The 19,390-nt window shown below is 38.8% G+C and overlaps 1 protein-coding gene across 4 annotated transcripts in view; it reads left to right on the top strand.

Moving 5' to 3' along the window:
- The window catches only part of LOC103474219 (voltage-gated inwardly rectifying potassium channel KCNH7-like), a 61,849-nt gene that overhangs the window by 34,569 nt on the left and 7,890 nt on the right, over positions 1-19,390 (top strand). For 2 of the 4 annotated variants that reach the window (XM_081615634.1, XM_008425061.3), the window contains 8 exons: positions 1,631-1,845; positions 7,808-8,233; positions 11,310-11,541; positions 11,632-11,799; positions 11,908-12,107; positions 15,077-15,329; positions 17,373-17,578; positions 19,067-19,145. In XM_081615634.1, coding sequence (XP_081471760.1) covers positions 1,631-1,845; positions 7,808-8,233; positions 11,310-11,541; positions 11,632-11,799; positions 11,908-12,107; positions 15,077-15,329; positions 17,373-17,578; positions 19,067-19,145 — 1,779 coding nt within the window. Of the gene's footprint in view, positions 1-90; positions 115-1,630; positions 1,846-7,807; positions 8,234-11,309; positions 11,542-11,631; positions 11,800-11,907; positions 12,108-15,076; positions 15,330-17,372; positions 17,579-19,066; positions 19,146-19,390 lie in introns of all 4 variants that reach the window. The other 2 variants (XM_008425045.3, XM_008425051.3) reach the window with 2 other exon arrangements.

The following is a 19,390-nucleotide window of genomic DNA, read 5'->3' as shown; positions in this document are numbered from 1 at the left end:
TGTTTACGCCCATGACCCTACAGTCCAATCAGCGTCCATAATCCCACTTTCCCCTCTACCTCCTATTTCTTCTCTCCCCTGGTCTGCTAGTATCGCGCTCCTGGATGGCTGGGGGTATGGCTTCTGCTTTATCTTTTAAGTTATTCTTTATGACTGCTGTGATGTACCCTGACTGTGGCATGCATTGAAGCTGCGCATGCAATCTCTCACCCTCAGCTGTCTGTTTCCCTGTCCTTGACTCTCAATCACTGTAACATTCTTGGTGAAAAGGGAAGCAAAGCAGAGCAGCCTTCCTTTGCTGGCTCACACAACTGAATCAGCAAGTCTGTTTTTTCACTTTCGATCATTCTCATTGGGCCACATGTCGGTGTGCGTGTCTGTATGATGGTGTCATATTCTTGAAGAGTTGTATGCTTTCGTAGGAGGCCAGAAACTTCATGTCTGCTAGGCAGTTCTTTTTTTAAATGCTGTAAAATCCTGGAAAGTATAACACGCTTGGATAAGGAAGCATTACATAATGGAAGTTTACATAATCTCAACTTTGGCATGGTTAGTCATATTAAGTTTGGCCTTTAATGATTTATTTGGACTGTTTTTGTTGCTTTTTTTCAGGGTGGAAGATTATACAACACTTAATTTTAATTAATTTTAAAAACAACATTAAGTGTGTAAGTTTGAATCGGTGGATTTGTGTAATCCACATGGGGTAAAATACGAGCATATTCACCCAAATCATTTGATGAAGGTTTTCAAATTTCTGTTAACTTCTACATCCAGATCTTTCACCCAAAGCATCACAGACAAACCATCCGGAGTCCAGAACTGGTGATTTTTAGCTTCACTAGCCTGTCTGAAACCCAAACATCCACCGCACCCTAAATGCTAACACGTCACCAAACAACAACACTCTTAAGTGTGAACGTTGTGGCTGAGGGAAGAACAAGACTCAAAGTTATTTATGTTCAATGTCAGTGAGGTGTTTAAAATGAAAGCAGATTGCACTCAAGGTTTAGGAAGCTATTTGAATGTTTTCTATTGTTGGATGTTTATTTATGCCGCTACAGCACAGAGACTTGGGTGGTGGCTGGAAATTTTGCTCCTTTGTTGTTAAATACTTCTACAGTTTTTGTCGATTCATGTCAGACTTTTTGTGGTATAACAAGAAGTGACACAGGAAGTCGATTTGAACAGAATCTGTTCAAATAAATCAATAAAAACCAATCAACCATGAAAACCTTGATGCCCATGACGAGTCTGTGTAAACTTCTGACTGCAAATGTATGTTCAAGCTCCATCAGACAATGACTTGTTTTCAGTGTTGGGTTGCATTCTTTGATTTTTGTCCTGACAGTTGACATTACCTTTTAATGAGGAGCTTTAAGCAGCCTGTTAATTCGAGATGGGTCAGTCAGAGGGTGTAGAGTTTGTATTTCGGTGTCTGTCTGTAATGTCAGTGTTGTGTTGTGGTTCCACATACACCAACAGCGAGGACCTCTCCATTCTCACTCCCTGTGTCATGACACAAATGACCCACCCCGGCTGTTTTCTGATGTCCACAGTTCACAATCCTAACAAAAACCTGGGCCACCGTCGATCGGCGTGATCCTCATCCCATCGCTTTCTCTTTCAGGGCCACTCAGCCACATCAAGTCCAGCCTGCTGGGCTCCACCTCCGACTCCAACCTCAACAGGTACAGCACCATTAACAAGATCCCCCTCATCACCCTCAACTTCTCTGAAGCCAACAATGAAAAGAAGTGTCCCTCCCCTCCTTCTTCTGAGAAGACCATCATTGCCCCAAAAGTCAAAGACCGCACACATAATGTCACAGACAAAGTTACACAGGTAGGGTTATGGATTTTCTTTTCTTTTTTTTAAACGGGGGTAGCGTTCCTTTTTAGTGAAATCTGAGCTCAGCCAGCAGTAACAGTGGATGTCATTATGATACCACACGTTTGAAATCTGTTTTTTTTATGCAAAATTGATTTTTTATTTTTTTTTACTTTACATCATGTTATAATAGTATTCCCTCATCAAACGTGTGACTTAGATTTTTTTTTATGCACATTTGGGAAGTCCTTTAATCTCCCATGGCAACATCCATAAAAACATTAAGGGGTTAACAGAGGAATGATGCTGTGATGACTTCTTGAAGCGAGAGTGTTGGAAAAAGCAAGAGTTTCTTAAAGAGACAGGCCTAATTTCAAGGCATAAAATTATGAAGTAAAATTTAATCTAAGTCGTATTTGATATATTCTGCATTTTTATAAGAACTGAAGGTAACATAGTGTCTTGATTGTGATATAAATGGTACTTTGTGGCTGGAAAACAGATGTTGAAATTCACAGGATGACAGAATCTGGCCGTGAATTTCATTTTGTACTCCAGTTACTAATGAAGTAAAGTCAAAATTAATTAAGTTTGCTTTCTTTTCTGTTTCATATATTAACAAACTGTAAATACTTTTTGCCTCCCTATTTTTAGTAGTTTGTGTCATCAGGATTGTGCTCGACCACCACAAGGTACTGCATAGTTGAAGAAAGTGAGGGTAAAATGCCTCATTTTTACTTTTTTTTTTTTTAACTAATAAACCTAAAGAACTGTAGCATGGACTTGCATACAGCTTTCTTTTCTCTGATTCCATGGATTTTGTCTTCACCTAACTAGTAAATAGAGACTAATAGAGACTAAATAGACACACTGTGTTGCGTCTTCCACTACACAAGTTCGGCCATTTAAAGGACAAAAATGAAAGTCGTTGTTGAAAGAAAGCCATGAGAAGTCCCATTTACAGTTTACCACAAGCAATAGATACATGGAAGAAGCCGGAGTACGCTGAAGGAAACAAACCAGACTACAGTGGGTAATCTGATGTGGGCAGATTGAATCCACAGTCTCATCTGTCCGCTTTGAGTCTGAGGATACTTAATTGAAACTTAAGGGGGCTAATATGTAGAAACCGCAGAGGTGTCTTTCACTTGCAGTGAACAAGTTGGGATACTCTTACAGCTGCCAGACAGCATCCACAGCTTCAGGCAGATTTCTAGAGTTACAGTCGCATACGGAGGTCATCACTTTGGTTCCTGGCAAGATTGAGACCAAACACCAAGTAGACGGGCAGTGTAGTGTAAAGCGATGTATTACAAGGGGTAGGTCAGAGCTTCCTCCAAACCACAAATTCCATCTCAGTTTTGCATTTTTATCCATCACCAGTGTATCGGATAGAAGACAGAAGAAGTTGACCCCTGTCTGCACTCAGACCGCCTCTGCTAGAGGTCGTAGACAACATCTAGAGGCAACAAGAGGGCAACATGGTGTATCGTACTGTTTGAGAATTGATTTCAGTACTATAAAGTTAAATGAAAATTATAGTTTTGTTTTTTGTTTTTTAAGTTTGATGTGTATTTGCATTCCATTCTCCTGGTTTATTCCCACATAGAGTCACCTTTTACTTCAATTATCATATTTTCCAGACTATAAATTGTTTGTCAGGTTCTTACAGCAAAGATGGTTGAATTCAAATGACTTTATTTAGAAAAAGATTGAAAACCTTCTCTTCAAAGTTATGGATTATAACTTGTGTTGGGCTGTCATGTAAAATCTCAATAAGATAGATTGAGATTTGAATTTGGACAAGTTCAATGGGGTGTTAATGTCTTTGCTAAGGGGCTGTTTCTGCGTATGGAGACATACCATCAGAGAGATGGTGCTATGTTTCCATCATCTTGAGTTTAAGAGTATAATCAGTTCTCTACAACCCTTGCTGTGAAGAACACAAAGAGACAGCAGATGTCTTGAAACCAACTCCGGACTCCTGCATTCATCTGAAGCTACGATCAAGGTTTTGAACAGACATGCTCTCTGCTGGCCTTGGCCGCCTTGCTGATTATCACAGACAGATGGAGGGTTTACCCAAGAAGCTGGTCAGCAAAGAAAGAGAGCGCCCTCGCAGCACCCCATAATGCTTCCCAACATTTTGAACGTGTCAGTTTGTATGTTTTATGCCCACATGAACCTCAGATGCCTACTGCTGTCCAACTTTAAATTCCTTGGCTTTATCTGAAACTGAATCATTAATGACAAAAGCCACAGGATGAAAGATTGAAATCCTAAGAATCCTACAGTCTTTCTGACGGAAGAGCCCAAATAGATCCAAAGAAGGGGGGGAAATCTGGTGTTCATTTGCATTTTTTAAAGCAAGTGGGATTGTGGGATAACTTTTCATTATCCCACAAGAGTTTGAGCATAGCTAAACTAGGTGCAATAAATAATTAAGGTGGTATCTTTTATTTAGACAAAGATTGGCTGCAACACCCTAATCTAGAGCTGTAATTCTGCCAACTATCCGATTCCTCCCAGGGTTTCTACCAGACGGAGGGATACTGTCTCCATATATACCGATGGCTAGTGGAGTTTTAGAGAATTGTCATGTTGTCTTGAATTTGACTTGAATGATGGAAGGAATGGAAGGATTTCAATCTTTAGTTTAATGTACAGAAGCTAATGAAGCTTATCTGACCTTCACCAGACTCTAAATTGTAATTCCTGTTGGATTCAAGTGTTAGGATTTTTTCACATAATGTCAAAATAAGAAGATGGCAGAAATTGTCTTGGAGAAGTAATTTTTGCTACTCATCAACCTGAGAACATTTGTAAGGTAAATTTTAAACAGTTTGAAGACCGACAGATGACTTGCAAGAATAAAATTATTTTATACAAACTTCAAAATCACCCTGAAGAGCTTCCTTCCAGACTATTAGCGTGCTAAATGCTAATTTCTAATTTAAAAAAAATTGACAGATCGAGTTGTCCTTGACTAGAAGCACTGCTTTTCTTTTAAATAAATAATAAAATGATGATATAGATTTGCAAAATTTGAAGTAATCCTTTACAATTTGGGATCAAACTAAATATGTTTGGTGAGAATGTGTAGCATCATGCTTGAGGAAAACTAAACAAAAATTGTCAGGCAAAAGACTTTGTAACTGTTGGTGGTGGAGGATTTATGATTTGAGGTGGTTTTTCAGCAACAAGTCTTTGCGGTCAATAATTCTTGAGTCGGATAGCAGATTTTTTGATGCGAACAGGGAAGCCATTTTGTAAAGAAGACTGAGCTGAAAATATTGTAACATAAATTTAAATCCTCTCATTTTATTGGATGCAAAGTTTTTGGTGGAACATTTTCTGCACTAGTAAGTTGGACTTTTGATTTGAGCACATTGCCTTTTCTTGTGTCAAGGTTTTAGATGGACCACAAAGCACCTTCTGGTAGCTTCAATTTGACAAAACAATTATGTTACTGGAATTAAAGCAGCTAGTCTGACTCATGAAATTAGCCCTTACACTGATGATACATTACTCTTTCTACAAAATTTGGAAACATTTTTGACATTAAAACTTATAAACATGGTCTTATTTACCTTGTTATTCCATCATTAGACCACTAACAAGTGTTTAGTGGTCCAACAGTACCAATTAACATTGAAAACATAAAAATACTCCATAAGAAAGCAATATAATCAGTTATTGCTACTAAAATTGGTCCTGCAAGCAATGTTGACTACATCTGGGATTCTTAAACGATTTTAGTTGCGGACAGAGCAAATTATTTTGATGATCCCATTTCGTAGCATGAAGGACTTGGAAAGCTGTCCTTTCTTTTCCCTTAGCTTAGATTTTCCTGCAGCTAAATATTGAGTTGGATCACAATCAAAATAGGCATTTTACACTCCAACCTTTAATAAAGTGGAAGTTTGATGAATAATAGAACACATTCACTTTGTCTGTCCTTTAGTTTCTGATTGATTTCAAAGGTTATTCCACACAGAGGGTAATAGCTTTTGACCCTGTCCAGCGCTCAGGATGGAGAACTTTCTAATGGCCATTTCAGTTAATAACACTTCAGCCGCCTTGGTGCTATACATCATCCCTCTTCTCCATCGACCTTTCTGCCTTTATAATCACTGAGATTATAAAGGTGGCCAGGAATAAGATAAGGAAATATCCGAAGATGATGAATGCCAAATATATTCAGTTTCAATTCCCAGCTTTATCACTCACAGTAACTGTGTCTCTGTCCTTCTGGTCCTCATATGTCCCAATCCTCTCTCTGTGTGATCCTTCGTTGGACTTCCATAATTACTGAAGGAGTCAAGGCCTGAGGATTACTTGGGAAACTTAAATGAATAGCCGTTTCCCCTACTTGAGCTAATTATTACCTCAAACAAAATGAGAATGTCAGGTGAAATTGACCATGTTGATGTTAGGAATTACTAGAGTAAATATTACAACTACAAAGATGGTCATATTGTCTGATAATTACACCTTTGTCTTTCATGCAACCATCCAGATACAGAGTCTTGCTAACATATTGATACTGCTTGAACTTTCTCACATTTTGTCACCTGCTATTGCAATTGAATGCATTACACCACTGCAAAGTGGTGCATAACCGTGAAGTGGAAGGGAAATGACTTTCAACATTCTGGAGGAAAAAATGCGACAAGATATTTCATTTATATTCGTCTCCCTTTGACACTTCTGAACAAAATCAGTGCCTTAAGAAGTTGCCTTATTGAATATAAGTACATTTTCTGCGCTTCGTGGCATTTTGATCATAGGGCGAAAAGTTCAGTTTCATCTAATCAGAACAACTTCTTCCACAAGTTTACTCAAAGTAAAAGGGGAATAGTAAAAATATAGACCGTTTTTTAATGTATTGTTTTTGTAAACATGTTTTAAGCCATGGATCCTCTCCATTTTACCTGACAATTATGCTGTACTTTCCCATACAACCGCAATAAAATATGTTGATGTTTGCTGTTATAAAAAGATTTAACCTTGTAAGACCCACTGTTGTGTTGACCTCAGCCAGGAAATGGCTCAGCTGCAGAGAGAGAAGTCTTTCCTGGAGCAAGAGATTATGCAAACGGAGGAAACCAAATGACAGAATTTGTAAAAAATAATATACAAATGCTGACTTTTCTTCAGTTTTTTTTAATCCATTCTTAGAGATTGAACCATAGAGTTCAGTCATAAAGTAGTGCTATTGGATAGAAAAGTTCCTCCCACAAGGTCATACTCTGCCACAACTTGAAAAAAAAACCGAAAAGCCTCTGTGACTCAGTGTACCAGTTTATTCAAAAAGAAAGTAAAATGTCTTTTCATATTTTTGGAAGATCATTAAAACATCTAGAACATGTGTACATGTCATTTTCATACATGTTTTTACAAACTCATTTTTATGTAAAAAAAAATTTTATGTAAAAAATTCAGAAAACATATTTTGATATCCAAGGTACTCCCACAAAAACAATCTTCAAGGTGGAATTTTTTTCATGTGTGTCTATGTCCGAGTTAGATTGAAATGGCATAAGCACTTTTGCAAGTCAATGCACAACTGGAAACTGAAAGATATGTGATGCTTATATAACGGTTATTCAGGAGCAGCTGGATCAGGAATAGCTTATTCTGTCTGTCTAGTATGTTAACATTTCAGCTGCAGCCGCCTCACTCGAAGCATTTTTTAATCTTTTACTTAACAGATGATTTATATAAGCATCATGCCTAGAATATTTTGCTTGCCAGATAATTTTTAATTTGCATTTTTCCTGCACATCATATATACCCCCGCGAGACTCCTCATGAAGAAATGTCTTAACCTTTTATTTTTCTGTCCAAACTCTTGCAGTTACTTGTCAGCTTTTTTTTTGTTTTGTTTTGTTATATTTGTGGAAACTCTGGTGCAAACGATTGACTCTAATAAGAAATCATTGCAGCAAATTGATAAATGATTGTTTCTCCTCAGGTTCTGTCTCTGGGTGCAGACGTGCTTCCTGAGTATAAGCTCCAGACTCCACGCATAGACAAATGGACCATCCTCCATTACAGTCCTTTCAAAGCAGTGTGGGACTGGCTCATCCTGCTGCTGGTCATCTACACCGCCATTTTCACCCCCTACTCTGCTGCCTTTCTCCTCAACGACCTGGAGGAGCAGAAACGACGGGTGTGCGGCTACTCCTGCTCTCCGCTGAACGTGGTCGACCTCATAGTGGACATTATGTTCATCGTGGACATCCTAATAAACTTCAGAACCACTTACGTCAACTGCAACGAGGAAGTGGTGAGCCATCCGGCCAAGATCGCCATCCATTACTTTAAAGGCTGGTTCCTCATAGACATGGTGGCGGCCATCCCGTTCGACCTGCTCATCTTTGGCTCAGGGTCGGATGAGGTGAGAACAGACAAAAGCTGGTTAGTAAACAACAAGAGATTATGCTGATTTTTTGTTTGTTTCTTCTCTAACTTTTTACAGCAATTTTCTCAACCACAGTTCTTATGACCTTTGCTTAGTTGATGTATGTATTAATGATAGCACAACCCACATTAACAGATGTTACAAACACAGCAGGACTGAAACGATTAATCGGATTAATCGTGATGAATCGATTGAGAAAAGTAAACAAATTTGTTGATACAGGCTCACAAAAGGCATTGAAAAGGGAGTCCACATTAACCTCCGGCCTAAACCGACGACCAAATGTTTCTATGTCTCCTTCATGTATCCTGGTTCATTCGTTGTAACATCGATGGCTCTGAGCTGTAATCTTAAGCAGTTAGCCTCCTAAATCAATCTGACACTCAGCTGTCAAATCTGCTTCCCTCTTATATTTTTCAAGAGTCAGACAGCAGAGCCTCAAAGAAATCAGTTAAAAGGTCTCCGTCTTCTGCTGGCAACTCTGCAGCAGAGAAACTATTCTGCTCATGAACGTCTGAGGGGGACGAGTCAGCAAATTATCTGACTGTAAGAGAGCAATTAAGAGTGTTAAGGTTCTCTCATATAAGCTGGAAAAGGCATGAATGCTTTGTTCTGAGCCACTTAACCTGAAAATTACATCAACATTTCACTTAATTTACCTCAATATTGTATTAATAGTTATTAGATATACAATAACAGAGTTAAAATAAGATAATCTTTTTAGTCCCACAAGTGAACACTTTAGGCATTCAAATAATTCATTTTAGCCATAGCTATGACTTTGCAGATAATTTACATTATTATCTTTCTCCAGCCTTAAACTGCTTTGATAGGATTATGGTTTTTTTTTTTAATCTCTTGCTTATATTTTCAAGTCAAGGCAAAATAAGGCATTTAATTAAAATGGCAGATTCTGCTGCATGTATTTTGGCTCGCCCTCAAGACAGAACACACTGCGATTGCTGCTTGTAGAAAGAAATGTCAACCATTTGATTCTCGGTCATAATTTACAATTAGCTATGTGATCCTTGGCGGAAGTCCATAGCCAGGGGGCCGGAGTGAGTGAAAGGTGTTGGGGGGGGTGAGACAACTGGCATGATGATGCTGGATGACTTGTGGAGTGACAGAATGTGTGTTCCCGTTGTGTTCTAAGCACACTGTCAAAATGCAGAGAATGACAAGACGGGATGTATTTTTAGCTCCTCCAATCACCACCAGCAGCTAAAAATAGCACCTCCATGAAGATGTTGCTTTCCAGCTTTTTATACAGCAGCTTGAAATATATTTAGACATTTTATGCACCTTTTGTTGCCTGGAAACAACACGTGACATGTGACTCTTGTGTGTTTTCGGTTTTATTGCTCAGCTATGACAGGATAATTTGAAGCGTCTTCTAACAGGGTCGCCTTTGATGGTCTTAAAAAGACTTTTAGCTTGCAGGCTGGCAGATTGGGAAAGAAATTTTGCGGCGATAAATTTCCCTACAGGACTCACCGGCATCTGTCCTTTATTTATTTCCCTATCAATGCTCCCTCCTGATCCATTGTTATGTTTTCAATAACAGATTCATATTGACGGTGTCTTCTCTGTACCTTCTCCGAATAACCAGAAACCTAAAACGACTGACAAACTAAAGCTAGTCATTGATTTATGAAAACATCAGACTTTACTGACTATCTTTAACTTTTCAACTTCTTTACTCCAAGTATTTTTGATAAGTCACTCTACAGACAATGTGAACATCATTGCATAGCATGAGACAGGAAGCTTCTAAGTGGAACATGATTGGACTTTATGTGAAAGAGCATCATATCCAACTGTGGATCAAAGTAGTTATTATATATTTTATTGGCAGATCAGGTTGCTTCCTCTCCATATTTAGAAATTGAGAGGAAACAAAATTATGCCAGCTCCCTGAGAGCGATATGCTCAGTTGGGCTACGCTGGTTTTATGATGTCTCCGAGATAAGATGATGCTTGGTCATTAAGAGCATTACATGACTCTAATTTCCACTCGGGGTGTTACAGGAAGCGGCGTTATAAAAGTTAAAATAATAAACCGCATGTCAGGGAGGCGATCTGGTTATTGGACTGATGTCATTTTGCAAGATGCTGCCACCGAAATGCTTGACAATTTGAATGCTCAACTCAGAGTCACATCAGTCATTTTTAACGCTGGTAGACAGAAACCACAAGCTTCAGTCAATCTTGACAAACAAGACGTCTATAGACTTTGGTTTTCAAATATTTTTACTCCAATTCTAATTTGATTTGGTCTTAAATCCTACATGCTTTTCAGTTACCACACTCGCAGGTTCTCAGCCAACACTCTGCATGTAGTGGATGCGCGCCGCGTCTTCTGTCCAGGTCACTCCGTCAGCTGCGCTACACCTAAGGCGGTGCATGCTCACAGATAATGTGCACTAGATAATTTAGGCCTCATCTGTTTCTATATGACTCATTCGCTGCTCAGTGAGTTGTCAGCACCAAGGGCAGATTCTGTTGGCAGAATGTAACGCAGTGGATGAGGGAGGAGATTTCAGGGTGAGATTGGTCATATGCAGGTTCTGTAACGGACCCATCAGAAAAAAACACTCCAAATTCAAATTCAACCATCCATCTATAATACTGGCTGCTTTAATCTTTTGCAATAATCTGTCATATTTACTCTTGCATGCACATGAGGTGTAATTAAACAAGCATAGATGTGAAGAAGCCCTGCTACTGCCGGAGATGGTCCCCCAGGATATTAGTGTAATTGTCAGGCGTGATAAGGAGTGGTAGGAACAATTAGCTTTCTTTCTTTTTGTGTTTACTACTGCATGACACTAATAGATTGGGACGAAGTGTCATAACTGCACTGTATGTTCAGAAACTTGTTGGTGTTGTGGAGAGATATCAGGACTGTACACTGTTTACAAAAAGACACAACAAACTAGGGAGCATAAAGATAAATGAATTAAGACAATACAACTACACAATAAAAGGGAAAACATCAACTTTTTGATAATTTTTCCATATATCTGAGTCTCTTTTGCTTTGTTTTATCCAGACCACCACTCTGATCGGCCTGCTAAAGACGGCCCGTTTGCTCCGCCTGGTGCGAGTTGCTCGTAAGCTGGACCGCTACTCAGAGTACGGTGCCGCTGTTCTCATGCTGCTCATGTGTATATTTGCCCTCATCGCCCACTGGTTGGCCTGCATCTGGTATGCAATTGGCAACGTGGAAAAGCCTTACCTGGAGCATAAGATCGGCTGGCTGGACAATCTTGGCGTGTCAATAGGTATTTTCTGGTAATACAACCTTCACCACACAGTTAAAATGCACAATCAAATAAAAATCCTCGATGTTGTCATTTTTATTCCCCCTTAAGGAAAGAAATATAACTACAGTGACCCCAGCTCAGGCCCTTCCATCAAAGATAAGTACGTCACAGCTCTTTACTTCACCTTCAGTAGTCTGACCAGTGTGGGCTTTGGGAACGTCTCCCCCAACACCAACTCTGAGAAGATCTTTTCCATCTGTGTCATGCTCATTGGATGTAAGTTACCATGCTTCTTCCTAAAGTTTCATTTATTCACTTGCGTATTCAACCCTCAGTTTATGCACCTACCGATATTTATCACTGAACTTTGGGTTCGTTTGCCAGCTCTAATGTACGCCAGCATCTTTGGGAATGTGTCTGCCATCATCCAGAGGTTGTACTCTGGCACGGCCCGCTATCACCTCCAAATGCTGCGAGTCAAAGAATTCATCCGCTTCCATCAGATCCCCAACCCACTCAGACAGAGGCTGGAGGAGTATTTCCAACACGCGTGGACATACACCAATGGCATCGACATGAATATGGTAGGAGTTGGAGTGTTTTGGTTTGTTACGTTTACAAAGAGAAGTACGAAGAGTTTGTTTTTGCTTCCCATTGTTCCTTCTCTCTCTCCTCCAGTTTCATTTGTGAGTTGGATGTTTTGAACCCAGTTTTTGATGAATGTCAACTAGCCTGTCCTGAACAATGCTCTTACCAAATCAGTGTGACGCTCCCTTGCAATGTCATTGGCATAGTATAATGTTTTCATTTGTTATACCACTCAGTGTTCAGTCATAGCCACATTTGAAACAAAACTTTGGATGCAGGCAGTAACCTGGCTTTACTTATCATGATGATGCTCATGGTACTTATACAAGTTTGTCTTTTCCATGTCTGCCATGTCAAATGGATTGACCCCGCCACTCTGGTAAGAGCAGGAGGTACATGTGCTAACTCACCTCATGTTTCTCTCTGTCCTTCAGCTGTAGATCTTATGTGTATCACAGTTGTAGTGGAATGCTTCGAGTATTTTTGTGCTTTTTGATTTTTTTTTTATGTTTAATTTGCTGTATTTTTCATTGTTGCCCCAGATATGCACGTTACTAAAAGCCATATTTTTGTCACTTCAGTCACATAACCTTAGGTGCGTTTCGACTGCAAGTACCAAATTTATTGGTCACTGACAACAAATTTGTCAGTGACCAAATCTATATTTCAAGGTTTTAAACTCTGAGTATAATGTTTTATCTGCATATTTTGAGATGCAGATAAAATCATCTCAACCTGCCTAGGATTGGACATTAATAAGAGTTTAAAACAGATTTTTGTAAACACCAACGGTGGTTGTAGCCACCGTTGGAGAGCTTTTGATTATAGCTCCACGGCTGTAAAACAGCCTTCTGTTATTATTTGTAACATAACCAGTTATCCTTTTCATAAACATCTGTTAGCTACATTTAATTCTGTTTGAGTTTAATCCATTAATGGTGTTACTGAAAAGGTGATCTATCTTTTCAGATGATTAGAGCTGCAGGTTTTAAGTGGTTCTGAGAGAGAGAGAGAGAGAGAGAGAGAGAGAGAGAGAGAGAGGTACTGGGTAGGAAACAGTCGAAACACAGCTTACACTGTAAATTCACTGTTCAGAGCATGTCTTTGTTAAAAAAAAAAATACAAAACACCCAGGACAGTAATCGTCCTAAATAGGCCAACTAATAAGTCTATCACCGATAGACTTGCATGTGGCCTGAAGGAGGTGCTTTCTGCATGAAGTCTGTGTATCCAAACACAACCCCATGATATTCATTGGATATCAGAGACGGAGTGAGTCATGCCTAGAAGAGTGGGCACTGCCTCGCCTTCCACTGCCAGGTTTCCCTCCCACTGTGGGACACTTGGCTGTGGACACTGTGGTGGCACCTGCGTTTGCCAAATGTTGTTCAGTCTTTCTTTTTCAAATCCAAAGCTTTTTTTTCTTTCTTTTATGTACATATTTTTTGGTAACGAGCAACAAAAGGTTTGTTAGAGCCAGAAAAATCGGTTCAGGCAACATTTCTTTTGCGCTGCTCGTCTTACCGGCACATTGAGTTTTAGATATGAAAACAACAGAGAGAAGAATTGTGTTAACTCATTTGAACTGTCACTTACGTGTCCCCAAGAAGTTTTTTGGTTTTTCCTTTGCCTTCCAGCGTCTGATAACGTGGTGCTTATTTACAGTCAGCTCAAGCTGTCCGAGGAACATTAGTTGTTTTGTGTTCTCTGTAGTTTTGTCTTTAAATGGTAAGTGTACTATAAGTTACCGACTTTCAGTAGTCCATGTAAAAAAGTAAAAGCAAAAAAAATTATATTATCCAAACTAAAACTGCTGTATTTATAGGCTAACCTTCTAAGAAGAGTTTTTAAGATGATTTGTGATTTTATTGATACTGTTTGAACCTTTTCTGATTTTATTACATTGCAGACACAAATTTATTGTTTGGATTTTTGTGCTAAACCAACAAAAAGTAATACTTTGTAGAACTACATCTACCAGCTTTTTGGGACTGACTCTGGAGGCTAAAATAATGTTTTTAGAAATAATTGGCAAGATTGTACCGTATTCTACAGCAGCATATTAGTGCCATTGGAGATTTTATTTTATTTTTTGTAGTTTTTATTTTAGAGTAATTTTCCACCCGAACAGACAGGAATTGTGAGATTAATATCAGAAACTTTCTGAAAAAATGCGAAAATTTCTGAATTTGAAAAGTCGAAATTTTGCCTCTGATTTTGGTATTAATCCCACATTTTTTTGAGAAGATTAAAAAGTCAAAACATATAGGACTTTGGGAATTTTCTGAGTTTCAAAAGTAGAAAATGTACAACTTTCCAAACTCTGAAATTTCCTTGTCTTTTCTAGAAAATTTCAGAGATTTTTGATAAAAATGTAATTCTTTATTTTTTATCTACAGTGGTCCTGATACGCTGGCATAGTATTCTTTGGTCAACTCTGACCAGAATCTTACAGATTTGCATTTGGGAAGATAACAAATAAACAAAAAGAAACAAGTTCACTTCACATTTATTCATTACCCTGTTTGTCTGTCGCATAAAATCCATTATAAAATACACAATGTTTGTGTTTGTAATTTGATAAAATATGGAGAAGTTCAAGTGTTAGTTCTTTTCATGTACATGTTAAGATTTAACTTTCAAATAGAGAACATTATTCAATCTGTGCTGTCTTTTAGGTGAATCTGTGAATGTTCTGTCTTGTCCGCTCTAACGTTCTCTAAAAACTCTGAAGGAGCTTGTGGTGTTTTTTTTTTGTTTTGTTTTGTTGTATTTTTTTAACTGTGCGGTTTAGGTTTTGAGAAGAAGGGAAGAACACACGTGGCAACTGTAGCAAATTTCTCTGGAAAAACTTTTCAAATTGACACGCAAACATCAGCCTGAACGAAAATCACACAAGAAAGTCGCAGTTTGAAAACGCTTCCACAGCCATTCACACGTTCTTTGACCTTTAACTCCTTCCCAGGTGCTGAAGGGTTTCCCAGAGTGCCTGCAGGCGGATATCTGCCTCCACCTGAACAAGAGCCTCCTCCAGGGGTGCAAGGCGTTCCGCGGGGCCACCAAGGGCTGCCTCCGCGCCCTGGCCATGAGGTTTAAGACCACCCACGCTCCCCCCGGAGACACGCTGGTCCACAGTGGAGACGTGCTCACGGCGCTCTACTTTGTGTCGCGCGGCTCCATCGAGATCCTGAAAGATGACATCGTGGTGGCCATTCTAGGTGAGTTGATGCTTTTTCTTCAAACCCCAGCAGCACTTTTCAATGATGCATGACAGAGTATCAGTGCCACTGTAGATAGAACAAAAATAAAGGGTGAAGGTCCTCCCAAAAATCTAAGTTTTCTAGAAAAACCACAGGATTTTCAGAATTTCAAAAGGGGAAAAGGTCTGACTTTTGGAAATTTTCTTTTTTTTTAAAGTCAACAATTGTATTTTTTTTCTCCATTTTTTATGTCTATTCGAAACACAAGAATTACTCTTGAAAATAAGTAATCAGTGCAGTAACTGGATTGCTTTCTTGAAGAAGTGGCTAGTAACTAATTACTAACTAGTTCCACATAACTTGAAAAAACACCATTTCATATCTCAAATAAACCAACTACTCAGTTTGTTTTGGGTATTTTTCTGGGTTTTTGTGTGTTTGGTGTAAAATTATGAAACAAAAGGAAATAAATACGCAATTTACAAAATCTTTTCCTAAGAACTGTAAAGATGTGCACCAATAAATCAAGCCCTGTACAACCCGTTACCTTTACAGCTTACCTAACTCGCCTCTCATTTCTCTGCTTCTTCCCATCGTGATGACTCTGCATTAGTTACAAAGTGTGGTTGCTGCAACTGAATCACTGGTTATAGTGGCGTCACCCACACAGACAGACTCATAATTCAAAAATTAAAGTAGAAATGCACATGGTTTTTAATTAGTCTTGTTAATGAGTCACTGTGACACATCAAAAGAAGCACAAATTGACGGTCCCATCAGTGCAGGCTGCTCAGCTTTGAACTCCCGTCTTTTTAGCACTAAGTGCAGATGGCTATGTTGCACTGCGATACGACTGGGTTTGCTGGCGTTTTGTGTAAAGTTCCCCAAGATGAAGTGAACAGAAGAGAGTGGGGGCGGACACATAATGGAATGAAAGTAACAGGAAATTCAGTGTGTTTGGTAATGGAGGAAAAAAAAAACGAGCCAGGCTGCAGATAGAGACAGATAAAAATAGAAGGTAGGAAGAAGAAGAAATGATGATGAAAGTAAAATGACAGAAGATAAAAGGGTTAGAGAGATTGTGTGTGTGTGTGCGCGCGTGCGTGCGTGCGTGCGTGCGTGTGTGTGTGTGTGTGTGTGTGCGTGTGATTGTCTCTGTGTTGGGATGCCGAGCATGACCACAGCTGCAGCCGAAGCACAAATTGCTATCGACATCTTCCAGATATAATTAGAGCATTTTTCATTTGCTCTCCTTTCCTCTCATCCCATAAAACCAGCAGGTGTATTCCACTTTACGAGTTCTCTCTCCTCACAACGTAGTCCCAGTTTGAAGCTGTAATGAAATGCCTCCAGTGCCCAAACTGGTTTTCTAATTCGGTTTCCACTACCAAAGAGCAAGCATAGAAAAAAGGTTTTCAGATACTGAAACTACTTATATTCTCGAGTTACTTTCACCATGTTAGCAATATGACAAACACAGATCAAGAACGTGAATAAAGTCTGATTACCATCAATATTTATATTAAAATGTCACAAAGTTCTCATTATTGACTAGCATTGAATAGATCTACTTTAATAACCACTGGATTTAAAAACCTAATTTGTAACTTTTTAATTAAACGAGTTACAACAATGTTTAATATTTTCTTGTGGGATCAATAAAGTATTTCTGAATTAAATTGAATTTAGACAGAGTGACGACTGAACAACTTCCTTGATCTTAGCTGCTAACAGCTAATAAAAACATTTAAAATTAGAATACTACAATAAAAAAAATATACAAAAAACAAATGTGGTTTCAATTAAAAGCCTGTGTAATACCTGCTTAAAGGTTATTTTAAAAAGATATTTTAATCTGACAAACGAGACTCATCGGAAACGTATTTTCTAACTTACAAAGTGAGGTTTCTGCACCTCTACCATTGGTTTCAGATACGGCTGTTTCTGTGGAAATCTTGAGCCACATCCCTCCTCCTCATGTGACCAACAGCCAGGAGTGATAAGTGTGTCCTGACTCGTGTTTCTTTATCTTTTATGTTTGTCCTCCTGCGCCCTCTCCAGGTAAAAACGACATCTTCGGCGAGATGATCCACCTGTTCGCCAAGCCGGGGAAGTCGTGCGCCGACGTCCGCGCACTCAGCTACTGCGACCTGCACACCATCCAGAGGGAGGAGATCCTGGAGGTGCTCGACATGTACCCGGAGTTCGCCGACCACTTCTTCACCAACCTGGAGCTGACCTTTGATCTTCGGGATGAAAACGCAAAGGTAGCCAGCATGAAGGTGAAACCAGCGACCTGAAGATGGTCTGATCAAAGAGATTCAAAGGGATTTGAGGCCTTTGAAGTAAAAACCACTGATTCTGCTTTACTTTAAAAGACCATTGACTGGAATGAAAGCTTTTCTTGATTAATTCTGCTTATCTCCTCTTTACTTAATTCAGTCATTCTCTTCGGAAACGTTTTCGCTGAGTTGGACTTTTTTCTTTTCACTGCTGCTTTACTGGAAGACGGAGAAAGAGGGAGCATGTTAGTCTGCATTACTGTGTCGTTTTATCCTTTAACTAGAGAGCTGGCACGCAGGTTGTAGTTGTCTTCTGTTATTTATTTAAAGAGGGCCGAGGAGATCAGACACATGAGAAACACGGCGAGATTACGGTAAAAACAGGACAGACACGGTGACCTAACGACACCGGACACAGTTCCTGTTACTCACTTTAAACCCAAAAGGTCACAACCTGTCCACGTTCTGCAGGATAAAGACACTCTGACAAGTTAAGCCTTTAAACATTTTCTCAAGGCACAACCACAAACTTTAATGTATTTCATTGGGATTAGTTTCAAAACTGATATTCTGAACAGTGTGGTGTGCTTTTATGCCAATAAAAAAAAAGCTAATAGCCTTAAAATTGACTTTATCTTAGTGTTGAGGTTGTTGGGTTAATGTGCAGCTGTGGTTGTATCTGATTTTAGTTTAGATTTAGAAATGATGACTCATTAAGGTGTTTCAATATGAATGAATTAATCTGATTATTTTTTTAACTTGTGAAAAGACAGAATTAATATAAAGTTTTAAATGGAAAGTAACACTAGGAGGACTTGTACTCTGCAGTTGTTCTCCAACATTCTGTCCAAGCACTTTTTAAAAATTTCTAGTGTCATTAAACTCATTAAACATTCAGGTGTTAAAGGTTGTTCATCGACAGCAAGATGCTTCCTGCAGATCCTCAGAGATGAACTTGCTTTTGTCCATAGAGGAAAAATTTCCCTTTTTCAGCATGAATTATAATTTCCAACCAGAAATCAGCACCTCTATGACCATAACACAGATATACAAGATTTAACTTTTAATGTTTTATTTGCACTTTAACTTGTGCTGACATATGGCTCATCAAGAGTGTTAATGAAAAATGATTAGTTCAAAAATGCTTCTTTTTTTTAAAGAAAAGATTCATTTTATTTGTTGTTTTGTGTTTAAATGTCTTCCTGTTTCTATGTTAAATTATTTTATTTTTTTTACCAAATTACTTGAAAATTGTCTCAAAACAACAATGTCATCAATTCTCACAATAACTTTAACAATCTATTGTCCAGAATAATGTATCCTAACAGACAAAGCAGAACTTTGTGCATGAATTCCCAACATAGCACACTGACGACGTGGTTTTTCCATGAAATATTGTAATAAAGTTTTAAAAGTTGAGTGTTTTTGCTGGGCAGAAGGTTTGAACCTGACCACATGTTCCCTGCTGTGCAGACGACCTACCCCAGTGACCCTGACATGGCGGACGGGAAGAGCCGCAGACGGGTTTCATACAAGAGGAAATCCTCCACAGGTAAACCTGAATAATTCTACAAATCTGAAAATAACTGCAAAGATTACAAGAAAAAAACAAGTTAGCATATTATTATCAGAATTCCATTAAACCACATTGAAGTTGGCGCTCATAATACGACTCAATGTGGTAAACCTCCTAACAGTTCAACACTCTGGGATTTAAAGTTTATTTTCTTGTTCTTTCGCTCTTCTGGTCTCTTGCTCTCTAACTGGACGTCTAAACTTCTCTGCTGACTCAACTCA

Source organism: Poecilia reticulata, chromosome 2 (assembly GCF_904066995.2).
Source record: "Poecilia reticulata chromosome 2, P_reticulata-male-v2, whole genome shotgun sequence".
Lineage (NCBI taxonomy): Eukaryota > Metazoa > Chordata > Actinopteri > Cyprinodontiformes > Poeciliidae > Poecilia > Poecilia reticulata.
Note: the sequence above shows the minus strand (reverse complement) of the source record. Positions and strands in the feature narration are given on the sequence as shown.